Source organism: Thamnophis elegans, chromosome 14 (genome assembly GCF_009769535.1).
Source record: "Thamnophis elegans isolate rThaEle1 chromosome 14, rThaEle1.pri, whole genome shotgun sequence".
In the NCBI taxonomy this organism is placed as follows: domain Eukaryota; kingdom Metazoa; phylum Chordata; class Lepidosauria; order Squamata; family Colubridae; genus Thamnophis; species Thamnophis elegans.
The window spans coordinates 23,151,418-23,168,158 of record NC_045554.1 but is presented as its reverse complement, the minus strand read 5'-3'; the positions used below and the strand labels follow the sequence as shown (position 1 = coordinate 23,168,158).

The 16,741-nt window shown below is 50.2% G+C and overlaps 1 protein-coding gene across 1 annotated transcript; it reads right to left on the bottom strand.

The window, feature by feature from the left end:
- Positions 1-578: 578 nt before the first annotated feature.
- On the bottom strand, positions 579-16,734 carry COG4 (component of oligomeric golgi complex 4). The gene is made up of 19 exons (XM_032230765.1): positions 16,540-16,734; positions 16,364-16,446; positions 16,168-16,282; positions 15,166-15,340; positions 14,333-14,526; positions 13,271-13,376; positions 12,051-12,208; positions 11,213-11,271; positions 9,848-9,981; positions 6,575-6,693; positions 5,855-6,021; positions 5,040-5,205; positions 4,282-4,344; positions 3,726-3,842; positions 3,316-3,408; positions 2,364-2,447; positions 1,994-2,095; positions 1,354-1,482; positions 579-1,164 (listed from the first exon to the last, which is right to left on the bottom strand). Exons 1-19 carry the CDS (start codon positions 16,630-16,632, stop codon positions 1,030-1,032), a joined length of 2,292 nt encoding a protein of 763 aa, XP_032086656.1. The 5' UTR covers positions 16,633-16,734; the 3' UTR covers positions 579-1,029.
- Between the last annotated feature and the right edge of the window lie 7 nt (positions 16,735-16,741).

Sequence of the window (16,741 nt, the reverse complement as noted above, 5' to 3'; positions counted from 1 at the left end):
CCAGGGCAGCAGGGACTTTAAAAGTGCCCCCCCCTCTTCCCTGGAGGGAATCAGCAGAATGCAACAGCTGCTGGCAATTGGTTCCTTTTGTGAAGTGGCCCAATCTTCTTTCAGTCATCAGCCACACCCAATTACAGTGATGAGAATAAGAGTTGAACTAGAAGACTTTGGGGTCTTCCAGTTCAACCCTCTGCTCAAGCAGGAGACCCTGTACAATTCCAGATTAGGGGCTTCCAGTCTCTTCTTAAAAGCCTCCAACGATGGAACAGCCACAATTCCAGGAGGCAAGTTGTCCCACTGATTAATAATTGTAACCGTGGGGAAATTCCTCCTGAGTTCCAGATTGCTCTCCTTGATTAGTTTCCCCTGTTGCTTCTTGTCCTGCTTTGGAGAATAGACTGACCCCCTCTTCCTTATGGGAAGCCCCTCAAATATTGGAAGGTGGCTCTCCTGTCTTCCCTCTTTTCTCCTAAAGAGAGAGCCCAAACTGTGAAGCCAACTCTTATAAGTTGCCCATTGCAGCTAATACAACGCTAATGTTGGACCTGCACCTGAACACTGTCAACCCTTAAACAGCATTATGGTATCAGCAGGTTTATTTTAAATTCCTTTGGGTCTGTGGGCTAATTTGGCCTCTCCATGTTGGCCCCCAAGGAAGGTTCCAGGAGGCGGTTCTGCCCAAAGCTCCGGCCAAACTCCTCACCAGGTACAGCCGAAAGCAAAGCCGAGGGTCAGGACCCAAGAGGAAGGGGCCCTTCAATCGTGGTCCAGGGAAGCTTTTTTCGGGGGGGGGGGGGGAGGGGAGGGTTGCCATAAACTGATAGCTCCTCCCAAGCCCCGGATGCTGGGCAACCATCTTCCACAACACAGGGAAGGAAGAGGCCCAAAGCCAGTGGAGGCTGCTGGAGAGGAAAACGCTCCTCCTTCCACTTTTCCCATTTTCCCTAGCAAGAAGGCGGCCAGCACTGAGCTTCTCCCTGCTTCAGCCGCCAGTCCTGGCAGGAGGCGGCAGCGCGTTTCCCAAGGAGGCTACAGGCGCAGGCGTTTGATGTCTTCATTACGAAAATCCATCCGGAGGGCCAGCACTTGGCGCACCTCTGCTGGCGTCAGACACCACGTCAGAGGGCCTGAATTGGGCCCCCAGTAATCCAGGATCTCCGTTACCTAAAAAGAGAGGAAAACACCGTCTGCCCATCCGGCAGAGGACCAGACAGCATCTGCCTGACACCTGGAAGGCAGCAGAGCCCCTGCCCTGCCCGCTTTTGCCTTTGAGCCATCTGGGATGGGGCTCTGCCTCCACCCTCTCCCCCTCTCTGGCCACCCTGCCTAGGGAGGAAACTGCGGAGGGCTCACCCGTTCCAGATTGAGGATGGTTGCCATCTGGGAGAGCCGGGCAAACTTGTCACGGATGGTCCAGGTAGTGACTGTAGTCAGGTAGGCTATCAGGGACCTCAGTTCTTTGTCAAACTGCAACCCGCCAAGCTGAGGAGACAGAAAGTGGCAAAGCGTGGCTGAACTGGCAGCTGGCCAGGAGACGCCCAGCCCAGCCCCAGCAGAACCTCCTGGAATGGATTCCCCTCTGAACTCCACCTGGAAGCAGGGAAGTTCAGGGAAAGCCCCGTACTCTGTCGCCCATTGGCTTCACCCACCCTCAGCTGCCCGTCTGGCCTTGGGCCTTGGAGGCAGGAGGAGTCGGCAAACAGGCTCCACCAGGAGTTAAACAAGGGGCTCTCCAAAGCGGGATCGATTCCCAACCCTGAACCAGCCTCTTCTTTTTGGGGAGGTTTTATTATTTTTGAGGTGCAGGAGGTGGGGAGTGTGGTCACCTCATGGCTGCTGCTGCGTTACAATATTTTCAGGGAGGTCTTATTACCCAGGGAGGTCTTATTTTCGTGGTAACAGGGTACATATAAATAGACTCAGATTGTAATGCTGGCATGTCTCGCAATTGACATGTAGGTTGGCTTTATTGGCACTCTCTACCCCATCTTACCCGATTGAAGGTGGACTTGAGAACAACCTTCTCCAGCTCCAGAGCAACTAGACTGGTCATCAGGCTGGTGAGGCTATCGTAGATCACAGGGGACAGTCCTGCCTGCAGAGAGGGGAGAAGACTTGGTTCAGGATGGCTCTCTTACCAGAAGCAGACCGAGGCAGGCCAGCGGGGACAATGTCCCTGTCCAGAGAGAAGGCTGGTGTGCCCAGGGAAAAAGCTGCCAAGGGAACGAGAGCCCTGGCCCTTCTGTTGGCAAGGGGGACACACAGCGGACAGCTGCCTTCTCTTTGAAATGACCAATGCCTCTATGCCAATGGGGCCAATTCCCCTTGGAGGAATCCCATCAACTCGTAAGTCTCGAACCTACCTTGAACTCCACCATCTGCTGCTCCAGATTAAGAATGAACTGCTGCACCCAGGGGTCGTTGGCTTCATAGTCACTGAACTCTTCCTGAAAGAACAGCAGAGAACAGAGCTGGCCTCTCCACCAAGCGCCCCCTTCCTCTGCCTCCCTTGAGTACCAGGGTGGGGTGGCGGCGGCAGCGGCGGCTCCAGCTGGCCCGTCTCATCTTTCTCAGAGGCCCCACAGCAATTTTATTTTCACGGAAGCCAGGACAGCCAAAGGATGGGACTGATGGGCTCAGCTGCCTAACAGGCTTGGCTTGCTTAAGGCGTGCCCAGCCACTGCTACTCCTCCAGGCTTTCTGAAGACTTGGCTGGCCTGGCAAAGGCTGGCCAGCCCCGAGGCCGCCTCCTACCACTTCTGTGGCCGCTTAGTAGGATGAAACAGAGGGGGGGGGGGCTTGAGAGGCACCAGGGCTGTTCCCTGGGGAGATGCTGAAGGAAAGAACCCTGCATGCAGAAAGAGAGCCTGCTGCAAGGATGGCACTTGACTGGCAAGCGCTCCCCCCCCCCCCCCCCCGGGCAAGGAAAAGTGAGCCTCCAGGCCCCTTCTCCACATCAGCTCTTCAGTTAGGCCAGTAAGGGAACCGGCACCACAAGCAACACTGGAACTCTGCTGCACCAAGAGCTCAGAAGCCTTTCCACCTGCCCCCTTCCCTCCCCCTTACACCAAAGAGAGTCACGGAGGGCAGTCTTGAGATTCCTCCTCAGCCTTTCTGGACTATTCCTGTTTTATTAATGACCGCAACATGTTTTATTCAAGCACTCTCTCCCCCAGCAGCATTCTCATTCCACATCTCCTCCTCTCTATAGTCCCCGTGGGGTCTTCAAAAGTGGCGAAAACACTACCGCCACCACCGCTCCCTTTCTCCAGCCTCCTGCATTCAGGCAAGCAAACAAACCAAGGCTGCACTCACCTCCTCAATGTTGTGGGATACAGACAGGAAGAGGTTAATGCAGGGCTTCACATGGGGTTTGACTGCTGAGCTGGTGAGTTCATTCAGGCCTTCCTGAGAGAGAACAAGGGTCAGTCAGCAGCCCCTCATTAGGTCTCCAGGCTCCCCTATACCTGGAAGCTGATCCTGGCAAACGGGCAGAGCCCCAGGGGTCCCGGCCTGTTGGGAGCTGCTCATCTTTCAAGAATGCGATCATCTCTCTAAGCTGAAGCGTAGAAATGCTCAGCAAAATGTGGGTGAGTGGAAGAGAAGCTCCTCTTGCAGCCCCAAGCAGCTCACCTTCTGCCGGGCAAGGATGCTGTCCACTGGCCTCCTTCCCTCCCTCCTGGGGGGCCTTGGGACAGGCAACGCTCCAAAGGGCCAACGCTCACCTGCAGCAGGTCACGGAACTTGCTGGAGACGGCGTCCATGTCTGAAAGGCAGCTCTCCAGCTTGAGCCGAGCCTGCTCTCCTCCAAAGCCCTGACTGAGCAGCTCCGAACAGTCGCTCTGTAGGGAAGCAGAGACCCAGCTGCAAACAAGAATGGCTCTGCAAAAGGGAGACCTCAAGTCCGGTGGAAGTGAAGCACGGCAAGAGAAGGTGGGGCAGCAGCCCACCCACAGGGCGGCTCTCCCGCTGCTCAGTTCTTCCTCCCATTTCCCATACAGTCTAAGTCTCTGGATGGGACCTCCTGGCCAGGCACCGCAACTCCTTGCTCCAAACTCAGCATCCTTGTGTTCTTACGTAGACGGTTTATATCCTGGTTTCTTTGGGTACCCATCTTTGGAATAAGCCAGGATCTCCCAAAATAAAGCCGGACTTCTAATTGAAATGAATGATTCTATGAATTAGGGTATTAACTTAGCCCCAAGATGGATTTGAATCACACAAACACACAATGAGTCCAAGACATGCTGCTCCAGCCAAGCGCTCAGAGCCCACAAGTACCTCCAGGGTCTTCTTCAGGGTCATGATGTTCTCGCTGCAGGCCTCCACATTGTTTAAAGTCACCTGCCATACAGAGGAAGCAGAACGGTCAGCATCTTACCCCACCCTGAAGAGCAGCCATGCCTCAAGGGCCTTTGTCCCCAAGGTCAGCATCTCAGTCGTCGCTCCTCTGAGGAGGAGATGGGAGCCAGGGGAAGACTAAGGGAGGAAGGTTTCAGGCATCTGATCCCCCACTTCCTTTTCCCTCTCAGACCCAGGTGACTCTTAAAACGAGGCACCGGGCTGTTCCCCACCCAGGAACAGGAAAGGAAGAAAACTGGCCCAATGGATGGTGAAAGGCAGGGTGGCGTTTCCATTTCTGCCAGCCCCCGGTTCCTTGGGGGAGGCTACTACAAAGAGATTTCCATGTATTGGACCATCGGGCCCAGGCCTTGGCACATGGGGCTGCCCTTTGAGGCCAAGACCTGACAGCCCCTTCTCCACTCGCTTCCTTGCTGCCTCTCCATGCAAGACTTAACCAGTGGGCTCTTCAATGTGGAACAATGTTCCAACCTCCTTTCCCCGTCAACCGAAATTAATCGTACCCCAGGTACTTGCGTAAGACAAGCATTTTGACAGAATGAGTTGGTGCTTCTAACAGCCTTTCAACAGCCCACTTTGCTTGGCCCTCAACCCAGCCATACTGGCTCTCTAGGAGAGCCTCTGCCTTTCCCTCCAATCCAGGGATTGCCCCCCGGGGCCCCATCCGGACAACGCACCAGGAAGGACTGCTTAGCCTCATCGGTGCTCTCAATGCCTTTAGGGTCGAACTTCCCCTGCTGCAGGCTGCTCTGCATGAGGCTCACGGCACTGGTCACTCCCCTCTGGAAATCCTGGAAAGTGGTGGCCGGGAAGCCCACCCGCAGCTTGTGGCCCAGGATCTCCCTATGGAAAGAAGGCAACCTCAAGCAGGAATGCTGGAGATCCAGGGAGCCAACTTCTTCTGCAGGAAGGAGGCAGGACCAAGGGCTTTGGCTTGCAACCCCCCCAAAAACCCCTCTAGGAAATCCCAGCTCTAGGAAAACAAAACTGCCTTCGCTGCTAGGAGGCCTTGGCAGAATTTGCAGAGCAAAGGAAGCTCCTTGCCGCCCAGTCTTGTGTGACATAAATCCTGCCCTTAGGTGCAGTTAGAGTCCATCCCAAGCCCCCAGGAACAGGAAATAATGGAATCCGTGTATCTATAGTTTATTTCAAACTCAAAACATTCCAATAAGTAAATTTAATCTGAAACAGTGTGCACAGCTCCCTTGTCAGACTTCTTTATACCTCCAAGGTCGCTCCAATCCTGAATTTCACGATTCTACGAAATCAAAGTCATGGGATCATGGGGTTTTTGGAGATCATCTCCTCCAACCTTCTGGAGGTCCTAGTCCAGCCCCCAAATTTGCAAATCTGTTGATTATGTTCATGAAGCCCATGCAGTCCAAAGAGCAGCTTACGTCTGTTTTAGGGAGGCCTAGAGGAGACTTAGCAGAACCTCCTCAGGTCCCCACAAGAGTTCCACACGTTGCCCACCTCCTTCCCCACCACCTACCTGAACTCTGACTCAAGCTCAGTTATGGAGTGGTTGATCATGGCACAGAGACAGTCGATGCTGGAGCTGGAAAGAGCCCTCCCGATGCATTTCTTCACGATGTAGAAAACATCATCCACCATGCTTGAGGTTAGCTGACCCTTCTCACAGGTGTCCATGGCCACAGCCTAGCAGAAAAGCCAACAGGCATTCACAATTCATTCTGGGCTTCTCAACTCATCAAACACTGGCTCTACTCGGGTGACCAGGGAGATGTAGCGCTTGGCTTCCAAACTTTGCTGCTTCTGAAGACAAGACAGTCAAAGATTGCTCTCCTCAGCAGAAAATGTCAAACCGATCTGATCACCGTCATCATTTCCTCCGCTCAGCTATGGTTTGATTCAAACTGTGTTAAATTTTGCTGATTAAACCACCATTGGTAAGCCAAACCACCACTATGGGAAACTGAGAAACTCCTAAGCAGAGAGTCTAGTTACTGCAGCCAAGAGAATCTGGTTTCCCTCTCTGACAAGTTGGAAAAACATTGGATTGTTGGCAGTCAAGGTTGACAAGGCTCCCTTACACTGGCCCAGCCGAAGGCTGTTTCCTTCCCACTGGGTTTCCCATGGAGGTAACGGACCCTCCGTGGGACTCATCCACGCAACTGAGCTTGTTGAGGTGGCCTGCTCCATCCAAGAAGGGAAGGAGAACAGATACAAACTTCCAGGCAGTCCTGCCTACCTTATTCACAGTCTCTCTCATAAAGTACTCTTCCATGGTGATGTAGTAGCCAATCAACTCTTGCATGGCACAGCTCAGAAAACAATTGTGGAGCATTTTGTCCAGACACTTCTGATGCTCTGTGGAGCAGAACCACAATGATTAAGAAACAGCCGAATGGTTTGAAATACGATAAAAGCGGGGCTTGCACAAAGATGATAATGATGTAATCAAAATCCTGAATTAAGGAGACGTAAATTCTCTGCAGCTACTACTAGAGATCAATAGCTCAAGACAGTTGCAAAGGCCCCAGATGGAAAATCTCTGGCGAGGCAACTTAATACCTTTTTTGATGTATAAGATGCCTCCCCCCCAAAAAAGAGGGTTTAAATGTCTGTGCATCTTATAGAGAGAATGTTGCCGAAGCCCCACCTACCCACCAGTCCCCACCCACCAGCCTCTGCCTCCCAGCATTTTGCCTCCTTGCAGCAAGCAGCCTGGTCAGCTTCAGCACAGCCTGATTTAGCATGAGCAGCTGATGGCCTGATAGGTGGTATTCTGCCTCCCAGAATACCACCTATCAGCTGTTCCAGGCTGCGGGGATCGTCACCATTCACTGCCGCCTTCCATCGCCACCTCCACGTGTCCCATTTTTGGCCTCCGCACATCCCATTTTTGGCCTCTGCATGCCCCATTTTTGGCCCATTCCAGGCGGCGGCAGAGGACAGGCCAAAAACGGGGCACACGTTGGCTGAAAACAGGGTGTGCAGAGGCAACAGTGGCAATGGGCAGCGACGGTAGTGATTCACGGTGGTGATCCCTGCAGCCTGGAACAGTGGATAGGCTACTGCTGATCGGGAGGCCGATCCAACTGTCAATCAGTTGCTCATGTTAAATCAGGCTGTGCTGAAGCTGATCAGGCTGTTCGCTGCAAGGAGGCAAATTGCTGGAAGGCAGATTTTTTCTTCTTGTTTTCCTCCCCAAAAGCTAGGTCCGAAGTGTCTTACAGTCTGAAAAATATAGTACCTCCCCACACACATCTGATTGGACATTGATTGATAACCAGTGGGGGGGCTGGCCAGGAGCAAGGAAAAGTTAATTTATCTTTTGAGCATGAAAACTTCAGATCCAGCTTTGCTTCACCTTGTCTTTAGTAAAGTATACTTTTGGCTAATCATGGGCCAAGGGTTTTTCTTTCCTAAATGACCAAGTTGAGATGATTTCTGGCGCTCCTGATGGCTAAAATGGGAGTCTACTTACAGACTGAGTGGAACTGTGGCTAATATCAATAATGAATACATTTTTATGCAATATCTGACACAATAGCAGCTTACAAGACAGTCAGTCATATGGGGGGGCAGTCCTCAATTTATGACCACAAAGGGGACAGGAATAGGTTGAGTCACAGGGGTGTAAATGTGATTCCAGCTTAACCAGTTTTTTATGGAGACCGGCAAAAAATGTTGCAACTCTTGATTACATGACCACAGGATTCTGTAACCAGTAAATTCTGTAAATGCAAGTCGGTTGCCGAGCACCTGAATTGCAACCACATGATCATAAAGGGGCCGTGTGTGTGTGTGTGTGTGTGATCGTAAAGTTAAATTTAGTTCATAACTGACATTCTCATAGGCTATTGTTAAATTAAACCATTGTTAAGCAATCAGTTGTAAATCAAGGACTATCTGTGCAGTAGAACGAAGTATAAGACGGCAGATATTAAGGTGAGTTTCTTGAGATACATACCTGCTTTCTAGACTGTAGGCAGCCCTGCATTGCACTAAACCACAAACCATGGTTTATCACCCTCAATATTTAAATTCACACCATACATACAATCCACATTATGATGTAACATGTGAAAACCCAACTTTCATAAAAAAACAGGTGAAATGTTGTACTATTAAATTTTATGGACAGCTGTTTTTGTAACAGCTGGGGAATAGAGATGATGCAATGGAAGCATGGATGACTTTGAGGAAAGGGGGGAGGTCAAAGAAAGAAACCAAGGATGGACCTGCCCTGATGGAGCTGGCAATGAAAAGAGGGGGCGGGAAGTTGGTCCCCTTCCCGCCCCCTTCGGATTTTCAAGATTCCGTCAATGGAGCCTTACAATAAAGGAGATTTATTGATGTGTTTGTTTTATCCTATTTAGGAACCACCCATCTCCCTCACAGAGCAGCTCTTCCTCGTCTGGTTTACTTGTGACGGCTGAAGACCCGCAAGACCCCTGGGGCTGGGTCTTTCTTTCCTGACTCTTCCAGGATTGCCGTTCCTGCCCCAGTTCTCTGATGGCTTCCTAGGTGGCGGCGGCAGCAGCTCCTTTAATACAATACAATATAATAGCAGAGTTGAAAGGGACCTTGGAGGTCTTCTAGTCCAACCCCCTGCCTAGGCAGGAAACCCTATACCGTTTCAGACAGATGGCTAACCAACATCTTCTTAAAGACTTCCAGTGTTGGGGCATTCACAACTTCTGGAGACAAGCAGTTCCACTGATTAATTGCTCTAACTGTCAGGAAATTTCTCCTAAGTTCTAAGTTGCTTCTCTCCTTGATTAGTTTCCACTCATTGCTTCTTGTTCTACCCTCAGGTGCTTTGGAAAATAGCTTGACTTCCTCTTCTTTGTGGCAACCCCTGAGATATTGGAACACTGCTATGTCTCCCCTAGTCCATTTTTTTCATTAGACAGACCCAGTTCCTGCAACGGTTCTTTCCCCGAGGTCATTCACGCATTCCATTATATCCAGTCCTTGACTAATTAACAAGCCACTCAGACCTTTGTACTACAAAGAAGTTAACTACAAACCTGCCTGCAAAGCTACAAACTGCCACACAATTGAATTTGGGGTGCTTAACAAATGGCTCACATTTACAATCCATGGCAGTGTCCCAGCCGTGAGACATTTTAGTTTTTGCCATTTTCTGGCAGAAACCTACAAAACACCCACTGAGTGTGCTGGATTTGCTTAATCACCAAATGGTTGCAAAGGTGAATCCGGTCATGTGGTGTGACTTAAAACTGCAGTAAGGTGTGACCAAAATGCTGGGCTCCATTGTGGGTGTTAGTCAAGGCCCACCTGGATGCCTGCTTTCTCTCTGAGGCAAAAAGAAGCAACCCCTGTTGGGGGGCAGGGTTCATTTCCTTTTCGGCTTTCTCACGTCATGCCTGGGTGTGGGTGGGTGTGTTCACTTTCACTGCTAAAGAGCAGATAATCACAGATGCCGAGCTGTAGAAAGGAAGCCAACTGACTCCCTTTGCACCTGGCTCTCCAGCAAACACCTGCATTTTACCTTGCTTCACCTCCTCGGAGGCCACAGAATCTCCCACCTCGAAGTCAGAGGTGATGCGCCTCCTGATGAACCTCAGGTAGAGTTCGCTGCGGGCATTCATCAAGGTGACCTCGGTTAAAATAGGATCAAGTTCCCTGTGAGAAGCAAAGCAAGTATCAGCCAGAGAAAAGGGACACTGAGCCACATTTGCTAAGCCAGAATCTGCAACAATGAGCCATCTGGGCAGGGCATCTGGCTGCCTTCCATTTCCTTCCTGGCGCTTCTGCATAGCTCTGCTGAAAGGGCTCTTTCAGTTCTCATAAGAGACATGGGGGCAAAGAAATGACTAGCTGATTTTGCGTACAGCAAGACACTCCTGGGCCGATTTTCCCAACAACTGAACACAACAGAAATAAATAGGAGCATCGAAGAACAGAAACCAGAACTTCACTTGCTGGGACTAACCGCTAAACAAATCAAAAGAGTGTTGGAGGACATTTACATAAGACAACAGTTGCATGGTTATTACACACAGAGAAATGAAGAGAATGAAACACCCACAATGGAGAAATGGCTGGTGAAGATGACAGAACTAGCAGAGATGGCAAAACTGACTTGTTTGATTAGAGGAAGATAAAGAACCACATTTATTAGTGACTGAAAACACCTTATGAACTTTATGCTGAAAAAAGAAAAAGATGAACATGCTCAGGGATTCGACTAAAAAGGGTAGACTACGGAAAGAAGGTACGCTGTAACCGTAGAGAGAGGGTAAAATATAAATGTAATTGCTGTTAAGAAAACTTGGAAGCTCTTCTTTATAACTCTTTTTTCTCTTTCTTTTTCCTTTCAGTTTCTTTCGTTTTACCCCTTTCCACTTTAATGCTTTGCTTTCTTTCCTTTTTTCTTACAAAATTTGTATTATTTTTATTCTCTTAAAAATTCTGTAATAAAAATTATATTGTTAAACAAAGTATCAAAGTACACCATGGATTTTGGCTTACATTGGACAATGCTACTCTAGGGGGAATTTTAACTTCTTTCCAAGTCAGGCTGGAAAGCAGTCACTCACCTCCACAACTCTGACCTCTCTTGTGCAACTCAGAGTGAGAAGGGAAGCTCAAAGCTACCAGGCAAGTCACACTCCTCGGGGGTGACATCCAAAGGCCCCAGAGGAAGCTGCATCAACCATTTTCGGTTCACATTCCCAGGGAGGACAAGCGCCTGCCCTGGATGGCCCTCTGGGAGGCTGTCAGCAGCCAGCCAGTCCAATAAAGTTGGTAGAAACCCCAAGCAGACTTTGTTGCCCAGCAAATCCCAACCTCCCCCAGGAAAGAGCCTGCCTTGCTTTCACATGAAAAAAAAGAGAAGAGAGATGTGCTCCACCTTGGTTCAATCTTTTCTCCTGCCACGCTCCTCATTGTGCTGCTCTGGACGTGCTGGAACTGCAAGCATTGGAAGACAAGAGCTGTCAGGCCCCCCTCTCTTTACTGGGCAAGCCCAAGCAGGCAGTGGCTGCAGGGGATACATCCCGGCCACAGCAAAGCTGAAAGAGGTCAGAGAAAAAGGCCTGGCTGCTGCCCGACCATTGCCAGGACCCTCTGAGAACTCCCTGACAGGGCTGGGAGTGGCAGGTCCAGCTCCGGGAAAGGCAGAGCTCTGCAGGCTGGCCTTGGAAGCTAGAACCCACAGCCCAGCAGGCAGCTTCAAAGGACAAGGCAAACCCGGAAAAGCTGAGCCCGGGCTCTCCCCACTGGGCAGCCACTGCATTGAGCCTGATTCACAGCCCAGAGGACCCCCGAGGAGAAGCTGGGCAACTGAGAGTCCTGCCCTGCCTGGACAAGCCCCTGTGCTTCCCAGGACCATGGATCCCGAGTGGGGTCAAGGCCAACATCAAATGGCTCCTCTTCCTTCTTCAGAAGGACCAGGAGTTCTTTATGGGTTACAGTCAGAATAGCTCCTGTACTGCTGGGTGGGAGAACAGGGGAGCAAAGGCTCAGGCCAAATTCCCTCTGTTGCCCATCGCTGGAACACGTAGGATGATTTATGCTTTGTCCGGGCCCCAGCAAAACTCAACTGGAACATTCTGAAGGACATTCCAGGTAGGAGGCTTTGTTCTCAACAAAAAGCAAGATTTATTTCCCATTTCACCCACACTCCTGAGAGCAAGAGCCAGGCAGTCACAGAGATCTGCCAGGAAGACCCAGCCTTCCCGCCCCCTCACCTGCCTACGATAGTCTCTCTGCTGGATGAACTTCTCCACCACCTTCTCCACCTGCTGGTCACATTCTGCCTGCAGATGCTTGATCAACGCATAAAGCCTGCCAGGTCCATAATACGTCTCCACAATGGGCTGGTGGGTCTCCACAATACGTGCAATCCCTGAAAGAAACCCCAGTCCCACGAAATCTCAGGGACAGGGAGCAGAAAATTTCTGCCAGACTGCTAGTTTTTAACACAAAGAAGAGGAACATACTAGGAATCAATGAATTAAAAAGTACCATATTTTTCGGAGTATAAGACACTGCGAAGTATAAGATGCGCCTATCTTTTAGGGAGGAAAACAAGAAAAAAATCTGCCTCTGCCTCCCAACAATTTGCCTCCTTGCAGCAAATAGCAAACAGCCTGTTTCAGTTTCAGCACAGCCTGATTAGCAGGAGAAAAAAAATCTCCCTCTGCCTCCCAGCAATTTGTCTCCTTGCAGCGAACAGCAAGTTTCAATATAGCCTGATTAGCACAAGAAGCTGATTGTTGGGCCTCCCAACATGAACTGTTTCAGGCTGCAGGGTTTGCCATAGCCTATTGCCACCTCCGTGGGCCGCTTTTTCGGTCTCCACAAGCCCCATTTTCCACCCATTTTGGGTGGTGGGGCTAAAACCGACAATTAGTTGCTTGTGCTAAAGCTGAAACAGGCTGTTTGCTGTTTGCTGCAAGGAGGCAAATTGCAGGGAGGCAGCAGCCAAAGGGTGGGGGCTGGTGGGGCTACATTTGATGTATAAGACACACCAAATTTTCACCCTGTTTTGGGAGGTGGGGGGGGGTTTTTCCATGCAGTAGGTTTTGACTTTGCCTGCTCACTCTTAAATGTGGGGAAGAGTCACTCACATCCAACCCTGCCTAGGATACAGAAATCAGCCAGAACCACAGCAAAAGGCTCCTGCAAATTCCACTGCCTTCTTCCTCCCTCCCCTCCCTCTTCAGCCTATCAAGTCTTTGTATTTTGTTACAACTCAAAGACTTCCTGGAGGCCTCAGTCTAACTTACTGTTTTCTTTGTCTCCTCTACAACATTCCATAGAGCAGCAGCCCAAAGGAGCTCAGGGGCTCCAGGCCCATGCAGGTGGAAGGCTGGACATGGCTGTGTAGGTTCCTCTGGGGTTCACCCAAGGAGAAGCGCCTTTTTCATTTCTGAGTTTTCAGGATGAAAGTAGAGCAGAACTTTACCTTCAAAGAGGAGCGTCAGCGTGTCTGCAAACAGGACTGCATATCGGCGTTCTGTTGGCTCAGTCTGTAACGCCAAGTGTAAATTCTCTTCTGCTTTGTTAGCAACCTGCAAAAAGAGGCTCCCTTAGCCTGCTCTGTTGTCTCACAGCACCCATTGGTGCAAGATGGCTCACCACTGCAATCTCCTACTTCTCTTACAAATAATAGGCAGTTACAAAAGACTCAAATTATCATCTGGGACACACAAAACATACTAAGCGCATCTTCTATAAATTCTCGGCAAGATTCCTCATTCAGAAGATAGAATGAGGGAAGGAAATTCACACTCATCGCAAGTGGTAGGGAACAGCTGGCCAATGAAGTGCTAATGGTGAAAAATCCAGTGAAGAGATTGCTCCATACGGGAATTCTCAAACTTATAGAAAAACAAGGCGAAAAGGATAATTCATATTGGATTCCAAGAAATGGGCATTTAATAAATTAAAAAGGAGGCAAGGCAGTAGCATGTACTCTTGAAGGAAGAATTATGAATTTATTTCTAACTTTTATCACCTACTTCAAAAATATGCAAACTTCAGGGAAATTTAAAATCATAGAAGGAATGGGGAGAAATTTATAGATGACCAAGACTGGGAAACCACCACCAGTTTAGGGGTGCACCCCCAGGTATTGCGGCTTATTAACTGCAGGACTGCTGATACAAGCTGAACACAACTTGCAGCAGGAAGCCTGACAGCTTACGCTTTCCTATGATAACAAGCACACCTCAAACATTAGAAGAAAAACTGGTGGCAGCTCAATGAAAGAAAATGCAGCTATCTAGGAAACTACAAAAGCCCCCGGAGTAACTCTGAAGCCAAATGAAATCGGTGACTAACGGGCTTTCACTTAGTTCCTCAAAGGACACCAGCTTCTGTTTGTCTTTAGCGCTGATCAGAAGAAGCCAGGCCGCCAAATCTCTTCCATTGGTTCATCCACCAGACTGACAGAGTGCAGGGAGGTCAGAAATCCCCTCAGCAGCACAAGTGTTGCTGTTCGCCCTCAGACCTGCAAGGTGCTCACCTGCTTGCAAAGGTATCTGGAGAAGTTACTCAGCCCCTCATCATGCAGGCCCAGTAAGGGGAAGATCTTGAAGAAGCGTTCCACTTGGAGCAGGTCTTCCTGCCTCATGGCAACATCAAATTTCTCAGTAACAATTGTCTTCAGCTGCTGTTCTGCTTCTTGCAGAAGCTTCAAGTTGGCATCAGTTATGGTGCCTGCCAGGGAAGAGAATGAGCTGCAATATTATTTTGATTTATAAATGCCAAGATTAATTTAACTAAATAATTCAGGCTCCTAAGAGGGTTATGAACTGGAGACAGAAGAAAAATATCTGGTTTTCCTGGCAGGACAGGGCTAGAAGCCTTTAAAACCAGTAACAACAGCAACATTCAAGGTTTGCTGCAGGCCAGAGGCAATTTAACATGAGGCAGCTTCAAAGTAAATTTTGAGCATGTGTTTTTGATACGAGTTTACTTTCTTACAGTCAGTTTAACGCTAAAGAAAATTCACAACGGTCATTATGCTGATATAGCGTGATGTGGTAATTTATAGTACTCACCATTGTCTGTTATAGTACAGTATCACATGCATATAACACAGTAATGGCATACACACCACAATGCCAATTGGCCCGTTTCCCTCAAAAAGCGGTAAGGAACACAGCTGGGCGGGCCTAACGAGCCACTGTTTCAGTGCAGTGGCCACTGCTCCCAGCTACACCAGTACGCCCGTACTAGGGTGTACCGCCTGGAACCCACTACTGGTCTGGGCAGAGAAGGACTGAGAGCAAGAAGGGCCTCTGAAGGGCAGGGGAGCCTGCTCAGGAAAAGCAAGACACCAAATGGCCTTCTTACCCTCCTGGCCCTGCCTGCTCAGCTCAATGACTGACTTGTCCAAAGAGAGGTAGCGGTGAACGTGAGCTGCCGCCTGCTCATAGTCTTCATTCCTCAGGGCCGCCTGGACACCATCGGTGCAGAACTTCAGGTCCAAAATATCATCTGATCTCTGGATGGCCTGGTAGAGGCGGTTCTGCCAAAGCAAAGTGAGCAGGTTTAGTAAACAACGGCTATAAAGTTTTTACTACAATACTGGTAGAAAGATTGAGGAAATGTCTACCCTCTCATCAGGACAAATCTGGCTTTTTGCCAAAAAGACAACTGAGAGACAATATTGAGAACTGTTTTGAATCTTATTGAATACGGACAATTTCACAAGAAGAAAAAAGCAGCTCTAATATTTTTGGATGCAGAGAAAGCTTTTGGTAACTTAAATTGGTACTTTAAATTTAAGGTTTTGGAAGGCATGGATATTGGAGAGAAATTTATCCAAGGGATATATTCATCAGAGCAAACATCATCAATGAAGAGTTATGTAAGCCATTTGAAAAGTATTCAAGACAAGGATGTCTTAAGAATATGGCTTCTCAACATAATGAAATATTGACAAGAAAATCAGGTTTTTAGATGGAGAAAAAGGTTAAATACTCTGGGATTACATTGACAAATACAAACTTCAAAGGTTTCAAAACAATTTTGTCCCTGTGTGAAATGACATTAAAGAGACTTATTAAGATGCGGTACTTTACATTATCGCTACTATGTAGAATCTCTGTAATTAAGTGGAGGCTGTAACGTATTAATGTCATTCTACCGCTCGGAAGAGTTCAGACTTTAACCCCCTTTATTCTACCCCCTGCTTTGCCCGCTTTCGCTCCCATTTCCATTCCACCCTCCTCCACTAGGCTCAGTAGAATTCTGCTGCATAACAAGCAAAGCAGCCCGGCCCAGCGCCTCCCTTCCGTCTCGGCGTTTCTGTTCCGGGGAGGCGGCGGCGGCGGCGGCGGCGGCAGCACCCACCTTGGCCAGGTCCAGCTGGCGGACTTTGCTGCTGACGTTCTCGGCCAGGCGACAGGTGAAGGCGATGGTGCCCCCCAGCTGCTGCGCGTCTCCCTCGATCAGCTGCAGGTTGGGGCTGCGGAGGCGGAGGAAGAGCGGCGGCTGAGGCTCCCCGCCCCGAGAAACCCCCTCGCCCCGCCCGGCCCCCGCCACTCACCCCATCCGGTGCAGCGCCGCCACCTTCCCCTCCAGGGCGCCGCGCTGCTCCAGCAGCAGCTCCAGCTCCGCCCGCGTCTCGCCCTGCAACGAAGCAGACGCGCATTCGAGGCCGCCCCTCCCCCTCCGCCCCGCATCGGCGGCTCCCTCCCCCCGGCTCCCCCCCCCCGCCTTCACCTCCTCGCGGCACAGGCGCCCATAGGCAGCCTCCAGGTCCGGCAGCTCGGTGAGGCCGCGCAGCTGCTCCAGCGACAGCGCCGAGGCGCACATCTCGCCAGCGGCGCGGGTAGCGGCGGAGATCCGGTCGGGCCTGGGCACCGAAGCGGGGCCTGACGCGCGATCCGAGAGGGCTTCGCTCGCCGTGGCGACGCGTCAGGCG

Bases quoted from the DNA above. Each gene is read 5' to 3' on its own strand.
- COG4 (XM_032230765.1), bottom strand. From the start codon at position 16,632: ATGTGCGCCTCGGCGCTGTCGCTGGAGCAGCTGCGCGGCCTCACCGAG. The intron at 11,272-12,050 runs GTGAGGGGGCGG...CAATGCTTGCAG, and splicing joins AGAGAGACTATCGTAGGCAG to TTCCAGCACGTCCAGAGCAG. The intron at 2,448-3,315 runs GTGAGTGCAGCC...CTGTTCTTTCAG, and splicing joins TATCCCACAACATTGAGGAG to GAAGAGTTCAGTGACTATGA.